General features: G+C 40.1%; 1 protein-coding gene across 1 annotated transcript in view; it reads left to right on the top strand.

Moving 5' to 3' along the window:
* Window positions 1–20,545, top strand: part of adgrb2 (adhesion G protein-coupled receptor B2) — a 196,611-nt gene that overhangs the window by 88,468 nt on the left and 87,598 nt on the right. The window contains 3 exon segments of the mRNA XM_029442629.1: window positions 5,996–6,079; window positions 7,801–7,989; window positions 16,476–16,637. Of these exon segments, the coding sequence (XP_029298489.1) occupies window positions 5,996–6,079; window positions 7,801–7,989; window positions 16,476–16,637 (435 nt within the window).

The raw sequence follows: 20,545 nt of genomic DNA, 5'->3' as shown, positions 1-20,545 counted from the left end.
GATTGAAGACCAGAGAAATAAATAAATAAAAAGAAAAGAAAAGTCTTTCTTATAAAACCAAATAGAAGAAGGAAGATTTCAAGAAAAAATGAATAGGATAAAAGAAAAAATTAAAGCAACAGAACAAATATGCAAAGACAAAAGCCAAGCAGAAAGAACAATAAAAGAATCAAAGCATAGGCAGAGCCGTTGCTATGAAACCACAGTTAAGAGCAACCGTCTCCCGACTCCATTCACCTCTCCGTCAGACGCAGGACCGTCGACCTAGAGTGGACACTGATTTATAATCCACCTCCGTCCCTCAGCCCCCCCCTACGCATTCCTTCCATTCCTCTACAGCGTCAGCATGACGGTGTTGCTACGGCAACAGCATACCACTGCAGAGGCAAAAGTGAGCAGTAATCGATATGTACCTGTGGCTGTGTCATTTATACATATCACTGCTGTCATATAAAAATCCTCGCGATAAAATGGCAATTTTGGTTTGATTTTTATTGGGGATATTTTTGGCAGATCTGTGTCTGAGGGAGAGAGGCAGGAAACAGATGAGGGGAGCGGGAGGACATGTGACGAAGATCTTTTGTCTTAAATGTGTGTTCTAGGATTAGAAGCTTCTCTTTGCGTAAAATTCTTCCAACCTTGGCAAAGAGTAAGTTAAATAACATTACTGTTGTTTTTTACTCCCTCTACAAACAATGAAAAACCCTGTAAGCTTGTCTTTAGCCTTGCTAGCAGCATGGCAATGCTACTAGCAACAACTCGATTACTATAGGGTTGCCAGAACATTTTAGATCCCTTTTCCATGCAGCCCGATCATTAGGTCAAAAGTTGAATTCATCTACTACTTTGTTTTATGACCACATACCTGAAAAAAACGAGATTGGAATTGACATTCCTATTAGCTTCAGCTGTACTTGTGTTTAGTGCTAATCAATCTCGAAAGCCAATCGGCTATCGGTCTGACGTCAATATGCCTCTGGGGTCAACAGCCATTAAAAAAGTGCTAATGAACAAATGCTGACATGCTATCAGGCTAAACTAAGATGGTAAACATGGTGATATATGATACTTGCTAAACAGCAGCATGTAAGCATTGCCATTGTGACTATGTTAGCATGCTGAACAGACACAAAACTGCTAGCATGGTTGTAGACTATAGTCTTATTTAATGGTATCGGCTATAGGTGGCGCGTTGCTTTCACTATTGGATTAGTCAACATTCAAGATATCTTTGACAGACTAATAGATTGACAGACAATAAGATGTCTAAATTGGGACACACGGTTTTCACCCGGGAAACTGTCGTATCTTTGAACAATGTGTGTCACTCTGAAGCCGAGATATGAAGGGCACCAACATTTTATGGGCTTTACAACAGGTTTCCCAAAGGCTCAAGCTTATCTCACATTGATCCATTTAACATGCTTCTAGCTGTGTTGTAATCACTGCTTCACTATATTATTGCAAATGCACTATTCAGAGGTCCCTGCACAAACATACTAAACCATGGGTGTAATTGTCTATAATTGATCAGGCCAATGCAGCGCAGTAATCTTGCTTGCCCTGCTTTGAATGAGTTGTGATGGCCATCCTTTGTATTGATTGCTCTTTGATTGTAGCTCTCTAGCTTTGCTCAGAATCCGCTGGACTGTAAATCCATCGAAATGCTCATATTGTTATGGAATTGAGAGAAAGATAGAGGCTGAAGTAGAAGACAGGGGATGAGGGGGTGGAGGGCAGAACGATAGACCGAATGACTGTGTGGTGTGGGACTTGGAAGATTTGAAAATATCTAATAAGGGAAAGAAAAACGGGGTAAAAAGAGGGCAATTTGAGATTGAGAATGAAAGTGAAATGAAACAAAGCCAATTTGGCAGGTTGGATGTATACCAGGACTTGTGTGGTTGTGTGTATATATGTTGTGTGTATGTGTGTGTGTGTGTGTGTGTGTGTGTGTGTGTGTGTGTGTGTGTGTGTGTGGGTGTGGAACAAACCAGTAAGCCCGTGGGGCTGAGAAATAGATTCTGAATCCATTTTAAAGGCACACAAATGACCTTGAGGCCCCCGTAGTCAGGCAAAGGCTGTCCTGCACCAACCTGATTCAACTTCTCTCTTCATATCTGCTACTGAGGGAACAGTGAGAGAAAGTGAGAGTGGGAGAGAGAGAGAGAGAGAGAGAGATGGAGTGGGTCTGTCTGTCCAGTGGCTTATAAAAAGTCCATTATGGTGCGCTTCTATCGGTTTGGGCTCTCCCAGATGGACCCTAGAGTAAATGGACAGCAGCACCAGAGAGCTATAAACTCAGATTTGATATATGGCGGAGAAATTGTTCTGTGTGTGTTTGTGAGTGTGCGTGTGTATGATTGTGTACATTCAATCATATATACGCTGCACAGAAAGAGCTGACAGTAGTCAACAGCGAACATTTTCGAGCCGCTGTTTTTTTGTGCATGTCTTAAACAGCTGTTTTAACATATTAACATTATGTGCTCTCCTGCCACACACACACACACACACACACACACACACACACACACACACAATGTCTTCCCAGCAGGCTTAAATCCCGACTCAGTCTGACAAAGGAGCCTGTGACTCTAACTGGCTGTGCCCCAATCCCCTTCCCCAGCCTGCTGCTTTGTACAGGCTCAAAACCGCTTTACTGCATGACGTTTATTTATCAGCCATATTTACTTCCTATTGTGTGTGTGTGTGTGTGTCTCAGCGTGTCTGTGCCACCTCAAGGTATATTTGAGCTTTGGTGTTACCGCTAATGTGTACGTCTTCAGATGTCCAATATGCTGTATTCATGTCTTTATGCCTGTGTGTGTTCATCGTACCTCTCTTTGCATTGAGTCGAGGAAACTGACAACAGCTCTGCCTGCTGAGTGATGGCACTCAGCTCACTGTAATGAATCAAGTGGTTATCCTCGAATAACCAGCAAACTTAACATTTTGCGCAATTGGTACGCTGTTCCTGAGCTGCACTTCCCCAATTTTAAGCAGTAGAGCAGTCAACTTTTAACTTGCGTTTTTCACTTTGATGTCAGTAGGTTGTACTTGTTTTAATGTCATTTGGCAACAGGGAATAGGGTAAGAGACGTTTCTTTAAAAGAAAGTGTCGCAGAGCATCACTTTATATGCACTACCGTGCGATGTAACCTGTCTTCGCGGACGATTTATCAGTGAACAGTACATAGGCCAACACTAAAACTACAAAACAATTAGATGTGCTGTTAGCTCTCAACTAGCCTCTTGATTAGTATATTTAGCTACCAGTATGGAAGGGAGTAGTTCCTAACTAATCATTCCATAAGTAAAGTATCAAAGTAAACTTTTGTACCCAGACAATCCTTAACCTTAATGACCACCCTAGAGAGGATCAGACAGCTGAAATGGGTTGACAAAGCAGGGTTCTGCACTCTTTATTTTGCACCGTTTTCTTCCAACATCAAGTGCTTTTGTTAACTGCACTGTATAAAGGCCAGTTCAGAGAAGTAGCTTTTCAAATGCCCTCATATCTTTCACAATATATTGACGGTGACCCATCATTTTATATTTTTCATGCACTACGCTGTTACTATAGAATAGCTGATCTGTTCATTTGTCAGAGGAAGATACGGAAACACGTTTTCACTTCACTCTGTCGGATGACACTGAAGCATCAAATCAAACATCAAAAACTCCACCTCTGCTCCCGACCAATCATAGGATTATTGACCCTGCTCACGATTGGAAGTGATACTGCCGGCTCTAGATTGAAAGTAGATTCTTCTGGAGACAAAGTAACAGATGAAATGGGTTTAAAGAACTAGGGATTAGAGAGAGCAAGAAGATGTGAAGAAGTGTGCCATGATATGTTCATTAGAGTGCGGTCCAGAACATTAAACAATACAGTCGGTTTGTAAAGGTCAGTGCTCTCGATGGGTTTATCCATATTGATCTTTGCTTTCGATCGTGCTGGACTACGCATTGGTGTCCATCTAAATCCTTTATCTGTGCCGTAGACCTATCGGACGAATAGAGACGGAGAGAGGATTAAAAGAGATGGAAAGAAAAGTTGTCCTCGATGGTCATTTTATGTGAGACATTACTCCACTGTCCTGCTTCACTGACCTCTGTGTCCCAGAAGCACCGAAGCGCAGAATATACACCCACGCACAGGGCTTAATTTGTGCCCGATTCTGCATTAGATGATTCAGAAACTCCCAGATCGAGACTGGAACTTCCTCTTTCGCTCTCAAAATAGACATTTTCGTGAAGTTATCTTGTTGAAGTTTGTAGTATCTTGTGTGTCGTCATGGATTTCCCACTGACATGAGTCACACATCCTTCCAAGTAGGCAGTCAGACCTTAAAACTACCAACCTCACTTCATGCATAAGTTAAAAAACACAAGTTTTGTTTGTAGCATTTTCTGCTGTGTTGATGTTGATTGGTGAGGAGGATGTGAAGTGTTAGTGTGGTGGAGATGAGAGGAAAAATATACGTGTGGTATCAAGCCAGGAACTGTGGAAATGCAAGCTATGAATATCTAGGACAGAGTAGGAGCAATATATCCTGGCACAAGGTTTAATGTTTTTGTTGTAAGATATTACTGTAAAACCTGCAGCCAAGCAAGTGGGCGTTTGTACTGTGCGGTGACCTGACTATATCTAATAAAAACTTGTAAATCCACAAGCTGTTTTTATGTGCATCTCTACTTTCAGTGTGGTTGTCACGGTAAATGCAACAATATTCAGTCTTCTTTAGGTAATGAGGCGATTTAGACAAAATTGAAAATCTCTTTTAATGTCTTCTAAAATACTTTGAGAGCACCGTTTGCTAATGTTGGTCTCAAAACAAAGAAATGATATCATCTAGACAGCACAGAAACATAATTATTATGTGGTAAATTATAATACTTTGGCCTTTAAGTAAATGTGTGTGTGTGTGTGTCTGCCTGTATGTGACACAAGGGAGGATGTGCTTGTGCGTTCATGTGTTTGTGTTGTTCCTCAGGCCAACTTCTTGATAGAGGCTAATGTGGGGAAATTTCAGTGTCAATCAGTTTTGCACTCTGTTATCTAACACACACACACACACACACACACACACACACACACACACACACACAATCACATTCCATGTGGATAATGTACCTTAGATACGCTGTATGTCTCAGCTGCGTTGCGTAAATGCAACCACTGCAAGAAATCCCATAGGCAAGAAAAAGTAAAAAAAAAAAGATCTGCTAAATCAAAGATTGTTTCCCTTGCCGAGGGAGTTGATTAAGTCTTGTGTTGCTGAAACTAAGCCTACAAATCCATTTGCACAGATCAGAACAGACTGCGCCCATGCCTCCGTATGTTTGTACCAGCACCCGTCTTAGATATGTTCCATGATTTCGCTTTCTCCATTGTTTCTGTCTAGACAATTGTTCTGTTTCAACTAATGCTGATTGCTCTTCATTTACTGGAGGTGTTCCACTTCAAATGAGCTCTCAGGCCTTTTCTCCTGTGTAGCTGCATGTTTTTAATATTTGTACAATTTCATAACAAAGCCACAACTTTTTACTTTATTTTAAAGTTTGCTTACTTTGCTTACTTCACATTGCATTTCAATTTGTATCATTTGTATTGACATGTCACGCTTTGCATAGAATAGACTCCCTCCATGATTCTCTGAGATTTTACTGCAGACTTGACATTCTGTTATCTGTTTCGGCACGATGTGTGAAATGTACCGGCGTGTTCTTTAAATATTCCGCAAAATTTGAGCAAGCCAAGGAAATGTAGGCGTCTGTATTTTTATTTTCGCCAGAGTCGTGTTTGGATGTACTGAAAAAAGTGGATGTGGATGCCGAGGAGCACTTATTTACTACAGCTTTAAAACAAACTGTCTGAACATCACAAATGCTTGTAGTATTCCATGTTGTATTTCATACATGTGCAATTCAATTTGTATGGAAAAGAAAGAGAAATTAAAGTGACATCTCTTTCTTTTGTCCATTTCAGACCCATATGATGAAGATGATCTGAAGGTGAAGACCCAGAGACCTCGATCAGCTGACCAGCCAGGTGTGTTTCAGGCACAAACTGGTGAGTAATGTGACGTGTGCATGAGTTCAGCCTGGGACACAAGTAGCCAACTTAACCTTTTTAATAGGCTTCGTATGGAACTAAAAATAAAGAGTTCCTTATAAATAATCCTTATACATTTACCCTCTGAAGCATGGCTGAAGCTACCATCGTTGGCCATTGAGTGCGTGTTACTTTAAAATCTTACATAATAAATAGGATCGCAAACGACAAATGGAATTATTCATGATCCATATTAAGTATGTCACTTGTAGCCTATGGATGCAGAAGAATCTGCCTTACATGACATAACATGGTGGCTGCGTCACCCATGCTAGAATAGGTCGTACACTAATTTGGACACGTATGCATTCAGATATAAACGATCACACGTTCCCATATTCACAGCTACCACTGTGTGGAGGAGGGAGTCCCTCCCGCAAGGGGAAACCCCTGGCTCTGTCTTGTCCCTCTCCTCTGCCACGCCCCCTTCCCCTCTCCGCGCTTCTCCCCCCCCCATTCCTCCAGGCACGTTTGATGAGCTTAAGCCCTGACTCACGGCATGTTAATGAAGATGTAATGTGATTAACGGACATGCAATTAATTTGATTTCCTCCTTTGCCATGTGATGACGCCTCGATAAAAGGACGCGGCGCTCATAAACAATTTAGAAAGAGAGAAGTGGGATGACTTAACACTTGGTGTTTTTACGCTTTCAAGGGCGTAACTCGGAGGGGAACAATGGGACTCTCTCCGCAGCTGCCTGGAGAACTGAAAATCAGCCACAAACAGCACCCGATCTTTGCCATCACTTTAACGTCTAAAAGCAATCCTTATAGGCTTATAGCGCCTTTATCTTTGAGATCATGTGTTACCATAATTCCATGAGTATTAATATCGTTGAATCTCTAACAGGATCATCATATCTATGAATATTCAATCAAGGTTTATTCACATTAAGGAGGTTGAATCTAATGACAAATCACCCGTACTTGAATAGTATGCAGTAATATCATACAGAGTATTGGGTATCGATGGAGCAAGATTACTGCACTGTATACACTTCAACAATTTACCATCGGACAATATAAGCCAAGTTCTTACGTCCAACTCAAAATGATAAACTTGGGCTCTCTTAACTTCTATACAGGCGGGTAAAAAGCCTCTTAGTTTATTGTAACTGCAAAGCCCACTCATCATATATCAAATAGTCCCAGGCTTTTCTCTTGACCAATGAATGAATTACAATTTTGTGTTTGTGTTGCAACGGTGTCACAGTCATCCGAGGGATTTTTATTTCTAGAATTACAAACAGAAATCCATAAAGCAAACATGTGTTGATGTGTTCGGTTCTGGGAAGTGAAATTGCACTAATCCATTGCCATCATCTCCACCTACAGTTCCTGAAACTCTGGCTTTCTTTCTTGTGGCTTTTTAATGTATGACTCCAATGATACAGCAATATATGTTTTCCAATTACACAGTACAAACAGTTACATATATTTCATGGTTATGAGACAATAGACACATGAACGTCTAGAGAAAGTATGGGTGCGTTATGTCACCTGTTGCATCACCCGTTGCATCACCCGTTGTTTATGAGGATGTTTTAAAGTTTAAGAGTTTTTTTGCTCTGAGCTCTGGGGCCAGAAAGCTGTGATCATGAAACAGCTTCCTCTTGACCTTTTTTGCGAATCATTGAGAATTACCCTGTCTCTGTCCACTTCCATCTTGCTCTTCAGGTGACCCTGCGGCAGAGGAGTGGTCACAGTGGAGTGTGTGTTCTCTCACATGCGGGCAAGGCTGGCAAGTGAGGACGCGGTCATGCGTTTCTTCTCCCTATGGGACACTGTGCAGCGGAGCCCTGAGGGAAACGCGCATGTGCAACAACACCGCTTCCTGTCCCGGTGAACCTGGGATCACTGGATCAGGTATGTTCACCGAACTCCGACCTTTCAGCATTCCCTGAATTCAGAAGCACTTTAGTGGTTAGCGCTGCTTTCTTACAGCAAGAATGAAAAGAGTTTAATCTGTATCTGTGTGGGGTATATTTGATCCCATTCACATAAGAAAGGGGGTCAGAAAAGGACTTTCTTCAAAAATGTCCACAGTACCTGGTGACTTCTCCAAGGTGCCTCCCTACACACAATGGTATGCTGGGATGAGGGATTAAAAGTCGAGAAAAGAATTGAAAAAGGTTTAGCAGTGTTGCAAATTGAATACATTTGTAAATATGCACGTTTTTTTGTTTTGTTTTGCAAATGTAGAATTTGACTAAAGGCAGCTTTAAAACATAAGCTTTGTGCCTAGCGCCTTACTCACCCATGCAGCATTTACGATGTGTTGAGAAAGCTGTAAAACTGAAGAAGAAATAATGACAGTGTGAAACTCTGTCACTTTTGAGGAAGGTAGGTGGTATGCACACACAGACACACACACACACACACACACACACACACACACACACACACACACACACACACACACACACACACACACACACACACACACAATCCCACACAATCCACACATCACATGGGATCTGATGAGCCAAAACACAATCTAACCAAGCAGAAAAGAACCCACAGAATGAGATTGTAATTGTGTCATTTCAATTCACACTACTGGCCAGCTGAGAGAGAATGAGAGAGAGAGAGAGAGGGAGGGAGACAGATGTGACACCTCAGCTCAATGTCTGCAAGTCTATTAGACTTTCCACAGCTCAGAAGTTTCTACTTCCTGGATTCTCTATCTTTAGCTCTTTTCTTTCAGCATTGCTCACATTTCCCTTGTCTTGTCTACATCTACACATCTATATCTACTTATGTATACAGTAAGTGTAGTATAGAACATTCGAACGGAGCATATTTAGCAGAAAAAAGCTTCTGCAGATGTTTTAATTGGAAAAGAACAGTAAGATACAAATACAAATATGGACATCTTTGAATATAAATAAAACCTTGGCATGCAGTGAAAACATTCAATATGCTAACTACAGCCACGGCAGCTTTTTTCTTCAGCATCACAAGAATTAGTTTTTCATTTTAGATGCAATTGCAGCTCCAGAACATTTCTCACCGATCAAATACAACTTTCATATGCATACATGCTCTGCCAATGAATGAATTCAACCCTATCTGCTTGCTCCAAAAAGGCAGCAGCAAAATGAAAAGCACCTCATCCATTTTTTTTCCCCCCTCTCCTCAACACACAACACAATCAAGCCAGATCAAGTCACTGAGGGAGCTTGTGTACCACTCATCCTGAATAATCTGAGTTCTGCTCTGGTTTGATTGCCGCTGTAGGTCTTTACTAGATGAAATTGTGAAGTGCTGCCTGTCCTGTTCTGGTTTGATTGGTTGTCCTGATTGCAGTTGAAATGAAATCCTGATTCAGTACTTTCAGTTTCAGGTTCAGCATGGACCAAGATTCAGTGTTGCTCGGTAAATTATAACAAGACACATCCGCATCTCAGAGCGAACTGTTGGCACTGCATTATAGGTAATGCAGGTGCCAAGTTATGACAGGGAAGAAAAATGTATGGAATGAAAAAGAGCAATATCTCTGGTTCTGCCGCATCAATTTTTTTACTTTTTTTAAACTGGCAATTGTGAGTCTAAAAGTGTTATAGGAGTGCAATGTTAACTCGATGCAGTACTTGTCGAAGATTAAGGCTCTGGCATTATAATCTTCACCACAATGGTGATGGTCAAGGTGTCGGCTAGCCTCACAATATGTCGCTTGTCTACTTGTGTGGTGCTTGACAGGAGGAAGAAATATCCCTACGGACCAACAACATGGAAATTGTTGAAAATCTTACCGTGGATATTTTTATCCTGGTGTTGGCCAAAACTAGCTACAATCGACATGTTAAGCTCGAGCACTGTCTCAAAGGCAAAAACACATCAATATGTAATCAATGCATATCAATCCTGCTGGCTCACTCTGGGAGGGAATCTGGATTTAACCAGATATGATAGACCATGTACTCCACCTGCTTTCTGCACCAGAATATGACAAAGGGTGTGATCACTGATGTCTCTGTGGCGATGGCAGCAATTGGGGACTGACCATGGGGCCTGTCTGAGGAACATATTTTTATAGAACTTGTATTGTCCATTACCTGTCAGAGAGGGAAGAAAGCATGGTCCTCTATTTTGGTTGGCAGTGTCTAGGCTAACCTCTCTGATCCCAGTGCCACCTAAGGGAGTGCATCACAGGAAAATGGCACCAATGTCCTCCAGACACGGCCATTCTAATAATGACAGTGCTGTGTTTGACAGACTATTAAATACAAAGTCAGGGCCCATAACTTCTCTGTGGACAGATAACTCAAAGGAAAAGCGTGGCAACTACTGTCTAAATGTCAGTGTCACAGCATGGGGTGTAGTCAGTGGGCTTTAGCCGCTAGGTTTATAGAGCCCCATCATTGGCAAAGACCTTTCAACAAGTTGCTTAGGAGTTAGCGGATGAGAAACCTTTTATAGGATGCGAGGCTGATCTTGATTTGCAAAGCACACATGCACATATCAATAACTAAAAACCTTCAATTTGGACTAAACCTTCCCGTTTTACACTCTGAGTGCTTTTGCGGACTCACCCCTTAGTGAATTCCTTTCTATGTGTTCTGTGTGTGTTCCCCCGATTGTCTGTATGCATTCAAGGTATCTTTGCCATCCGCATGTACATATGTACGTGTACATGTTCGTATGATGTGTGGTCCATTTTTTGCATTTTCTGTACGACTGTGTGAGTTTTTTTCTCTGAAGTATATGTCGTTGTGTCACATTTTTGCACATGTGTTTCTTTCACATGTGAGTTAGAAGTCAGTCAGTGTTTACTGAGCTGACTCAACCCACCCCCCCCCCCCCACAAATAAAAAATAAATAAAAATGGAGAAGCGAGAGGAACATTTTCCCTTCCCTGTCGGTGCATATGCTAATCTTGTTTTTATGCAAATGTCCCAACGCGATTTGTATGTCTAAGTGCCTCATTTTCCATTCAGTGTCGATATTAATATCCTCAGTCGCTCCTTTGATGGGATATTGGTTGCTGTGTTATGTGCCGTTTATTATTTCATTTATTCATCCAGTGCTCTGATGTTTCCTGACTTGGTTCTGGAGGGGTGGAGGGGCACTCCTGGGATTGCCTGAATGGGATTACACCAAATTTAAGTAGACTGGGAATGCGGAGGTGGTAGCAAAGAGACATAAGTGTTTAATGAACTCTGTGTGGTTGACAATCATTTTTACAATAATTCTTCTTTTTACTTTTGTTTTGGTAGAATCTTTGTTTGTTGATTGCATAAACACTAATCAGGACTTCAGTGATTCAGTCACCAAAATCCTCTTTTGTACCTCACATACAAGAAAATAAACTCATAACGTACTAATGTAACACTCTCAATACCAATAATTTAGCCCTTGAAAATTGTATACATACAGTTCATGCATACAAGCATGAGCTGTGCCTTTTCATCCCTGATGTTCGGAACATGGCGGCCAGTCGCGCCAACTTCCTGATTTATCTGAAAGATGTGCAAGTTAAATGTTTTTAACCAGCATCCTATATTCTCTTTCATATGCATATATGCAATCACAAATATACAAGGCACACAGGCATAAATGTGACACGCACACGCTTTCACAGTTTCTCCCAGAGCATCCTGAGGTGGGGAGAGTGCAGTCTGCATACTTAAATTTAGTTTGCCAGAAGATTCTATTCTGCTTTTTTTTTATCATCTATTTGTGTTTGTGCACAAGTTAGGACTTAGATGTATAGATGTGTTATGAGTGTGGGTGGATATGTCTCTGGGCACATCTCTGTGTATACGTGTATGTGTGTCTGCACAAGTTAGGGAACATCAAAGAAAAGTAGCTTAGACAGAAAGCCAATGAAGTGAAAATGGACATTTTTTTCCTCCTTGTTTTTTCATGGATAAAACTCTTAAATTAAGGTGATACAGATAATCAATTTTAAGTAATGGTCTGGCTCTTGACAAAGCAAACTAGGCAGTAATTGCTCTGGCAAATTAACTTTATTTTTTTATATATATATTTTTTATATGTGCTGAAGTATAAGGCTTTCATGCCCCAAAGCGTGCAAAGTGAAATAGTACCCCTACTTCTGTTCAATTTAGCTACCGCTCATTTACCAAAGATTCAGTGACATTCAAAACATGGAGCGGAACAATGGTGCATTATGAATGCCATATGTCTGGGTCAGTGCGTAGTCAATCGCTGCAACATCACACTTCCAGAATTAATTTAAGCAAAAGACTGAGAGTGCATGCAAGGATGCAGACATGAACTAATGGCAGACTCATGCAGATGGCGAACACACGAACTTAGACTCGTGCACACCCTAATACATAGATTTAAATAATACAGCCCTGCTGTGCTATGACCTCAGAAAATTTAGGAAATCAGGAAATTGCTGCTAATTATGGTAATGCTTAGAATTAATATGATGCATTTGTCCTATTATAGACATTTTGCATTTGCAAAATCTAGAAATAAGAAGTGAAAAATGCATATCTTCATGCAGCATGTAAGTATATTTAATAATTGCGTAGATTTTAAAGAAAATAAATAAGGTTTTGCATTCTCATTAGGCATTGCCTTGTTCTCCGTGGTGCTGTGAATATGTGCTCTGCTAAGTGTGTATGCATGTTTAAATGAAGGAAGGTGAGCGTGGACATTTTATCTTTCCCCACTTGCACTTACTTAGCTTCAGAAACATGTGCTTTCATTTTTCAGCTGACATATTTCTCACCTACCTCTCACAAAGGGTTCATGAACTTTATTCAATGACCTTGTGCTACGAGTCTGATCCGTCACTCTGTGGTTTGATCAGCACTGATCAGTTTTCTTTTTTTTTCTTGGCTTGATGCTGTAAACATGCTTTTTTTTATCTCCCTCTGTGACTGCAAACACTAATGGCAATGCACTTCCTTTTAATGTGCACAGTTAAACTACAAAGACGAGCTTCTTTTATGTTAATGTAGTTATTAATATAGACAACATATTTGATATAATTGCCGTGTGCTGCTTTGTTAATGATATTCTGGGTGGGGAGTATCTACTTGGTCACCAATAGGTGGTGTAATACAATCCTAATCCCTGTATCTGATGACATTTTTATCATGTGTTTTCCTTTTTAATTTGCTTATCTCCTTCTACCCTTGTCTCCCTATCTCCAATTGATATTTTCTCCTTTTAATGTGTCTTAGTCCCAAAGCTGCTTCAAGCTTGATTTTATAGGCTAATTGATTGGCTTTGCGCAGTCAGACTTCAGATAGACTCGTTCTGGGTTTGAGAGATGGAGATTCGATTTGTTATGAATAAGTAATGTCTTACAAGCAATCTTGTAGTGTTGTAGTTAAAAAAAAAAAAGGATGCTAAATAACAGAACTGTGACTAAATTGTGTTTTTTTTTACTGGGTTTGAAAGATGAAGAGCCAATTTCAATGAATAAGTAATGTCCTACTAAGCAATCTTGTAGTGAAAAACAAAACAAAGATGCTAACAAAAATCTGACTGAGTTGACTAACTCCTTTTTATTTATTTTTTTAGTTTGTTATTGTATCACGTTGTCACCGTCTCCTGAGAAGGGTTTGCAGTTTGGGATGAGAAATCTGCTTGCACTTTGAGGATTATATTTTATTTCTATCATGACTTATTGAATTTAAGTTTTTGGTAATAAGTCTTGTTTCATATTTGATACTGGAATAATTTGGCTGACATTCTTCAGCACACTGCATCGCCTGTCATCCTGCATTACAAAACAACAACTTTCAAATCAGTAACAACTCCTCCACAGACGCAACTGTCCCTGCAGGTTTTTACGAAAATGTAATTTCAAAGCTCAAAATTCTCTAATTTGGTGGCTGTTGAACAGTTTGAACCATGAAATAGTGTTTAAAAGAGAAGAAAATGCGACTTGTTGTTTGTTGTTTGCTAGAGTATGACTCACAAATCCCAAAATGAATGTCAAATACTATTTTAAAGATCAGTATGGGGTCGCACCAGCTTTTTGTAAATCCATTACTTACAGTTTGTGTGTTCAATTCTTCTTAAGGTCTGAGTAACTGCTTTCTACTTTCAAATTCAGCTGCACCATTAAAACAACCTAAGATAGTGACCTTATGTGAGAAAACCTTCCAAGCTGCAACGAAGCTTCCTAATATAAGAGTTTTATGAGCCAAATGTGTTAAACCGAACAGTCAAACATGTGTAAATATATGTTATGTATGTATACTTACAGAATCTGTAGGCAACGAGACAAGATTTTTTGTTCTGGTATCTGTTTGTAGTCCATGTAGTATTGACCAATCACAGTTGAGCAGGCTTTGGTTGAATGCAGGTAAACAGACCAAGACCATCTGGAAAGCAAAATAGGCGGAAGGCATTGGTTGTAATGCAATCTTTGAATCCAACAGCTCGTCGTCTGACGGTAACTTCGCTTTTTATTAGCTTAAAGATAGCTTGTAAACTAGCTACTTGTGAAACAATCTTGTCTCCGGCTCCAACTCTATTCTCATTTCTCACGTTGCTAATAAGACTGTAGACAATGAGCAGAGCAGAGGAAGAGGAAGTCAAAGCCCGGATATCCACTTGCTCACACCAGAGGCTTATCGTTGTCAGACCGAGATTGACGCTAACCTAGCTGGTGCTATTTTGTTATTTAGTCTGTTAAAAGTTATTTAAACTTTTGTAACTCGATGTGTGCTGTGCTTTTTTGGGGCAATGCAATGTAAGATCATTATTTAAAGGCATATAAATCAAGTATCCTCTCAGATATGTCGACACTATTTAAAATTAGCAAGCTAACGTTAGCTTTGTCAGTTGGTTCAGTTAGCTAAGCAACACTTGCAGTGTGCTTAAAGTACGTATTAAAATGTAACAACTAATCTTTACTTCTGTGTGGTCGAACCCCTTTTACAATAAACCTCTACTTAGACTTATATTATAACTACGCTAAGTTCCTACATCAGTTAAGCTCATATTGAGTTTGAAAAAGAATTTCATAAAAATGATCACTACAGTACAAATACATTCCTGATGCTGATTTTTCTCTCCTCCACTATTGCAACATATAGCCATTTTGTACAGCAGCTTAAAGACACACTGATACCATGTTTCTTGCTGAATTTAAGGATATCTCCCTATCTACCATCTCTCCGTCTCTGTACTTTTTAATACCAACGAATTCTCCCTCTCTCTCAGCCTTCTACCGCTGCTCCTCTGAGCCTTCCTTTACAGAGTAGACTTAATTATTTATCGCCATGATTTATTTAGCTTTGCTCAACACAAGAGCAGCAATCTCTATCCTGCTGTCTCTAACCTTCTCTCCCTCCCGTCCCTATATCTTGATTTCTATCTTTCTTTCAGTGTCTCTCCAAATCTGCACCTCTCCTCCGTCCATCTCTTTAAACATAGCTTAATCTCCCCTGGTCCCTGGCCGAAAGAATGTCTGTATTTTCAGAATAACCTCATTTTCTCGCCCTCCGTTTTATTATTCCAAAGTTTTATAAACTTTTTGAGCCCAAATCTTTTTGTGTTTTTTTCCAAATTTGCTTATAATCTCCTCTTTTTGTCATGTGTTTTTATTCTCTCCTCTCTTGACGCTTCTTTCTTTGGAGTCTCCTGTTTAAACATTTCTTTATTATTCCTCTATTATATGTCTTAAAATCCTTATTCCCTCTAATTCCAGGTCAGACCACCCCAAATGATTGTAGCTGTTGTTTGTGTGCATATGTTTTTTCTCTTAAATGGCACTTTGTCAAATAGCTGAAACACAGATCAAGAAGACTTTCAACGATTGGAAAGACGCATCACAAGATCTTCAAGTCATGTTCATTATCTGCAAACTTTTTGTGCAACTCCGCTGCTCATTTATTCGATTTATTAATGTATTTCGTCGTCACTTGTTCCTAAAAATTGGGTTAGATGTGCAATAAAGATGAAAAAAAAGAGCAGGGGAAAAAAGATGAGAAACATTTTTTAATACTTTAATTGGTGTTTGAAGTCATTGGAGTCTTTGGATCATTCGGTTTACTCTACATCGTAACTGATAGCTTTAATACTTTCAGAGGCAAACTTACCACATTCATTTCCTTGCCGTGGCTCGAGCTGCATGACTTCAAAAAGTGTCCAATCCTAACCTCCATTCTCTTTCATGTAGCAACATGTAAGTGCAGCTTCATTCTCAATGCTTGTTTTCCATTGGAACTGGAATGTTGTTGTGGTGGTCAGAAGTTCACCTCCTTCATGTTTTTTTTTTTTAAGGAATGTGCTCAGACTCATTTATACCATGTTTCTCTCATTCTCTAACCCTCTTGCCTGCGATTGGATTCTCCGACCGATCCCTCCATCCCTCATCCCCATGTTGTGCGTATGTTTGTGGGTGTTTGCAGTGCATGGGCTGTGGGAGGAGTGGTCGTCATGGAGTCTGTGCTCTGTGACCTGTGGGCGGGGCTCCAGGACTCGAACCAGGAAGTGTGTGAACGGAGGCGGGGCCGTGGCTTGTGGATGGCCCGAGATTCAGACAAAACCCTGCAACATAGCAGTGTGTCCTGGTTAGTACCATCCCCATTTACATGATTCACCCAGTCTCTCTCTCTTTGTCTCTCTGCCTATTCATGCATCACTGCATATTTTCTTTGAAATTCCATGCAGAACAACAAAAAACAAACAACTGGGTTACTCTGACAGCTCTTGAAATTGCACTCTCACACTGCATTTATATTTTGCGCTCTTCCAATATAGCTCTTGTAGTGACCAAGTTACTCTCTCCTCTACTAACAATGGCACTAATGCTGCATTAATGCCACATCGTGCGGACTGTAGGAGCGGCTGAGTGGAAAAACTGTAGATGTCAGCCTCCCATAATTCTAACTTTAGGATATTGGTCATTTCTGACGGCTATGCTGTCTTCCACTTTGTGAGAATAACAAAAACAAGTGTCAACAAACTGGTGGCTGCAAAAATGGCTGCAAAGCCACTATTGCTCGCAAGTACATCTTAATAGAATTCTATAGGCACAACAATAGAAATTCAACTAAACTAAATTACTTCATTGACTATTGTTATGTATGGCCAAGCTCTGTGTCACCAGTAATGTGCTTATGCATTAAGTTGTTTTTCTGTTGTTATTATTTAGATTTAGCTACGTCGTGTCCAATACTGAAATATACCAACAAGTGTTAGATGTATTAAATGTATTAGATCTGTATTAGATGTATTAAATGTTTGCTGCTTTCCTTTTGTCTTATGTCGTACAAAGGAGCTACTGCATACGTTATTTGTCTGTACCTTGTTTCACTTGTTAATGTGCTGCAACAAATGTATCACACATAACACAATGCAAATATATAAGTAAGGCTTCATTTCCATGTATCTATAGTGTGACAAGGTTAGTAATAGGAGCAACCGACTTGAAATAATGCATTAACCTTTTTACCGTTCTTTCTGTTCTGCTGACATGGGGTGAATACAGCATAACCCTCATATACCCTGTCTGCTTATGCTCACTGCTTAGATTCCTGCATACTCAGAGTTTTCAGTTCCATATTCATCTCTGGTCAGCCATGGCAGTCATGCCCACCCTTCAACTCTCACACCAGCCATCCTGATGGCTCATAGCCAAGCAAAGCCTTTGGGTTGGACCTCTATGCTTCCTCCATGGTTGGCTTGGTTTAGATTGCTGAGCAGTGCTGCAGTGGAGATCTTCAGCTATTGTCTCTGAGATTACCTGTTAGGTGTATACCTTGTCAAGAACAGCAATAAGTCGATGGTGCAGCCCCATCTAATTCTGGTGTCCAGGGTACGTCAGGACTTTAATCCAATCTGGCTCAGGCTGCCCAGCTGAAACATCTTTATCAGGCTGCATTGGAGTGGAAAATTACGGACTAGGGATTGAAATAACCTCTCAATAGCACACTGAAGAAATAGATGGGCAGGTTTTGGCCAACAACTACCGTAGCCTATCACAGAGCAGCTTTCTAGATGAAGCCCTCAACACATCTCTCAAGATGTACATACTTACATCTACTCATTAAATATGGCACAGTTTAAATCGAGCACAAAGGAAAAGCCTTTAGCATTTCAGGACTTAAAGTTTACTTCAGGCCAATGCGCAATTTAATTTTGTATTTCAAGTGTCCCCGTAGAAAACCACTTAATCTGAAAGCATTGAAATTAGTAAGGAATATTACTTTTAATGATTAAATTTGGTCCGTGCTCGCTGTGTTGGCAGAATGTAAATGGTTTCTACATAACATTGGAATAATGGTACCGATGGACACACACACACTAACACATAAGACAGTTTATAACAAAATGGGTGGTTGCTTTGTGCTTTCTTTCTTATTTTCTGACAGTCAGTGTGTGTGCTTATATCATATTTAATCGCTCACAGCCTGAGAAATTATTATAGGGTAAGTGTTTTTTTATGTATAATTGCTAAGGTAAAGAATCCTACATCATTTTCCCCTAGAAAATGATGTATACATTGATTTATGGGAATGCGGCTGGCACTAGAGATCTTTTGTGTTGTACACTCCCTACTGACAACATTTTATTGGTTTGCTATTTTGTTTTTAGGGTTTCCAAAGCAATGGTTTTATAAGGTTAATATTTAAATGAAACAAAACTGTCCCCATTGCCATACAAAAGAGGCTGCAAAGTTATGCCTCAAAGAAGAAGGAACAGGGAGACGTCGTAATCTAAAGTATGGCCTCCGGGATGTTTTGCCATGCTGTTTTGGGAACAGTGATGGAAATAGGGGGTTTGGGAGCAAGGCTCTTCCTTCAAGGGCCTTAAGGACATTTCTGTATGTGTGTCCTCATATGGTTTATGTGTTTGTGTATGAGTGTGTGAATCTATCACAACAGCTTCAGCGTGCTTTTGGGAGTTCAAAGGCAAATGGTCCTTTTGAAATGATGAATACCAGCATAGGCCTTTTGGCAAAAACGTCCATGCATAGAGAACAGAGCTCTGATGCTTGTCTGTATATACGTGTGTGTGTGTGTGTGTGTGTGTGTGTGTGTGTGTGTGTGTGTGTGTGTGTGTGTGTGTGTGTGTGTGTGTCTTAGTGATTGGATCTTGGACCGTATACTATGTCATACAGCATACTCTATACGATCTATTCTACACTGTGTTAAAAGCATGTAGAGTTCATCCTTTCTCTCCTAATAGCGGCTTATTTCCTTTGTAGACACACGCTAACACGAATGCATGCATATGTAGGCAGAGCTGTAAATGTTAATATGACAGCTGATGCATCACATATGAAGACAATCAACAGACTAACAGTAAAATCAGCAGAAATGTCATACATGAATAATTAATTTGATCTGAGCTTGTTAGCGCTAATGTCAAATACTGAAACAAGCTCCTGTGTAAGCACAGAGCCGGCTGGAAGTTGCCTTTATGCTTACCTTTTTTTTTCTTCTTGCAGTCTTGAATCCTTGCATATGCTTGGCTATTAACGATGTCTTAGTTACAGGCCAATTAATAGTTTTTGTCATTGGCAAAAAAAAAAAAAAAGGATTCCCGAGAGAGAGATCCCATGCTACGTTCCTATATGCTGTTTGTTTTTTTTGTCACGTTCACACTTAAATTCTAGCTCACACCTCATTCTGTGAACGTCCTCCCCAACAGTGTTGGCCCCAGCTAGTTGGAACACTGTACAAGCCACACACAGCGTGATTGACCACATTACCAAGGAGAGTTGGCAATGGCTTCCCACTTGGGAGAACCAGACAAATACATTTACTGCACTGTACTTCACTTTCTCTGCTACTTAAAGCCCCTGTGTGTGTGGAAGGTGTGCCTCAATATATCATTCTGAGCCTAAAACAAGGAACAGTTCTCACTTTGATTTGCAGTTCTTGTTAATATAGAGACAAATAGACATGCCGCTATACAGTCCGACGGCAGGTTTCCTCTCTTTTTCATAGCCTGTTCAAATGTACGTGATTAAATGTTAACTTGCCTTAACTTAATTAATTTCATTAAATCATACCTTGCTGTATCTATGAATGTGCGTCTATGCGACAATAGGAGAGTAAGTGCAAGCAATTTATTTGAAAGTAACGCGATTATTCAGTGCAACTAACTAGTGCAGGGGTGTCAAACTCATTTTAGTTCAGGGGCCACATGCAGCACAATTTGAACTCAAGTGGGCCGGACCAGTAACATCACAGCATAATAACCTATAAATAACGACAACTCCACATTTTTCCCTGTGTTTTAGTGCAAAAAAGTACATTCTGAAAATGTTCAAACTTAATCTTTTTACAAAACATTATAAGAAAAAAAGGTGCAATTTCAACAATAGTATTAGTTTATCATTTACACATGTGTGTTACAATTTACAGATCACAGTGTATCTACAAAGGCTTTTACTTTATGATCAAAACAACAAGTTTTTACACTATGTAAAGTCATCCCGCGGGCCGGAATGGACCCTCTGGCGGGCCGG

The sequence above is a fragment of the Cottoperca gobio genome, chromosome 11 (genome assembly GCF_900634415.1).
Source record: "Cottoperca gobio chromosome 11, fCotGob3.1, whole genome shotgun sequence".
Classification (NCBI taxonomy): domain Eukaryota; kingdom Metazoa; phylum Chordata; class Actinopteri; order Perciformes; family Bovichtidae; genus Cottoperca; species Cottoperca gobio.
The sequence above is the reverse complement of the archived record's forward strand: the minus strand, read 5'-3'. Positions and strand labels throughout refer to the sequence as shown.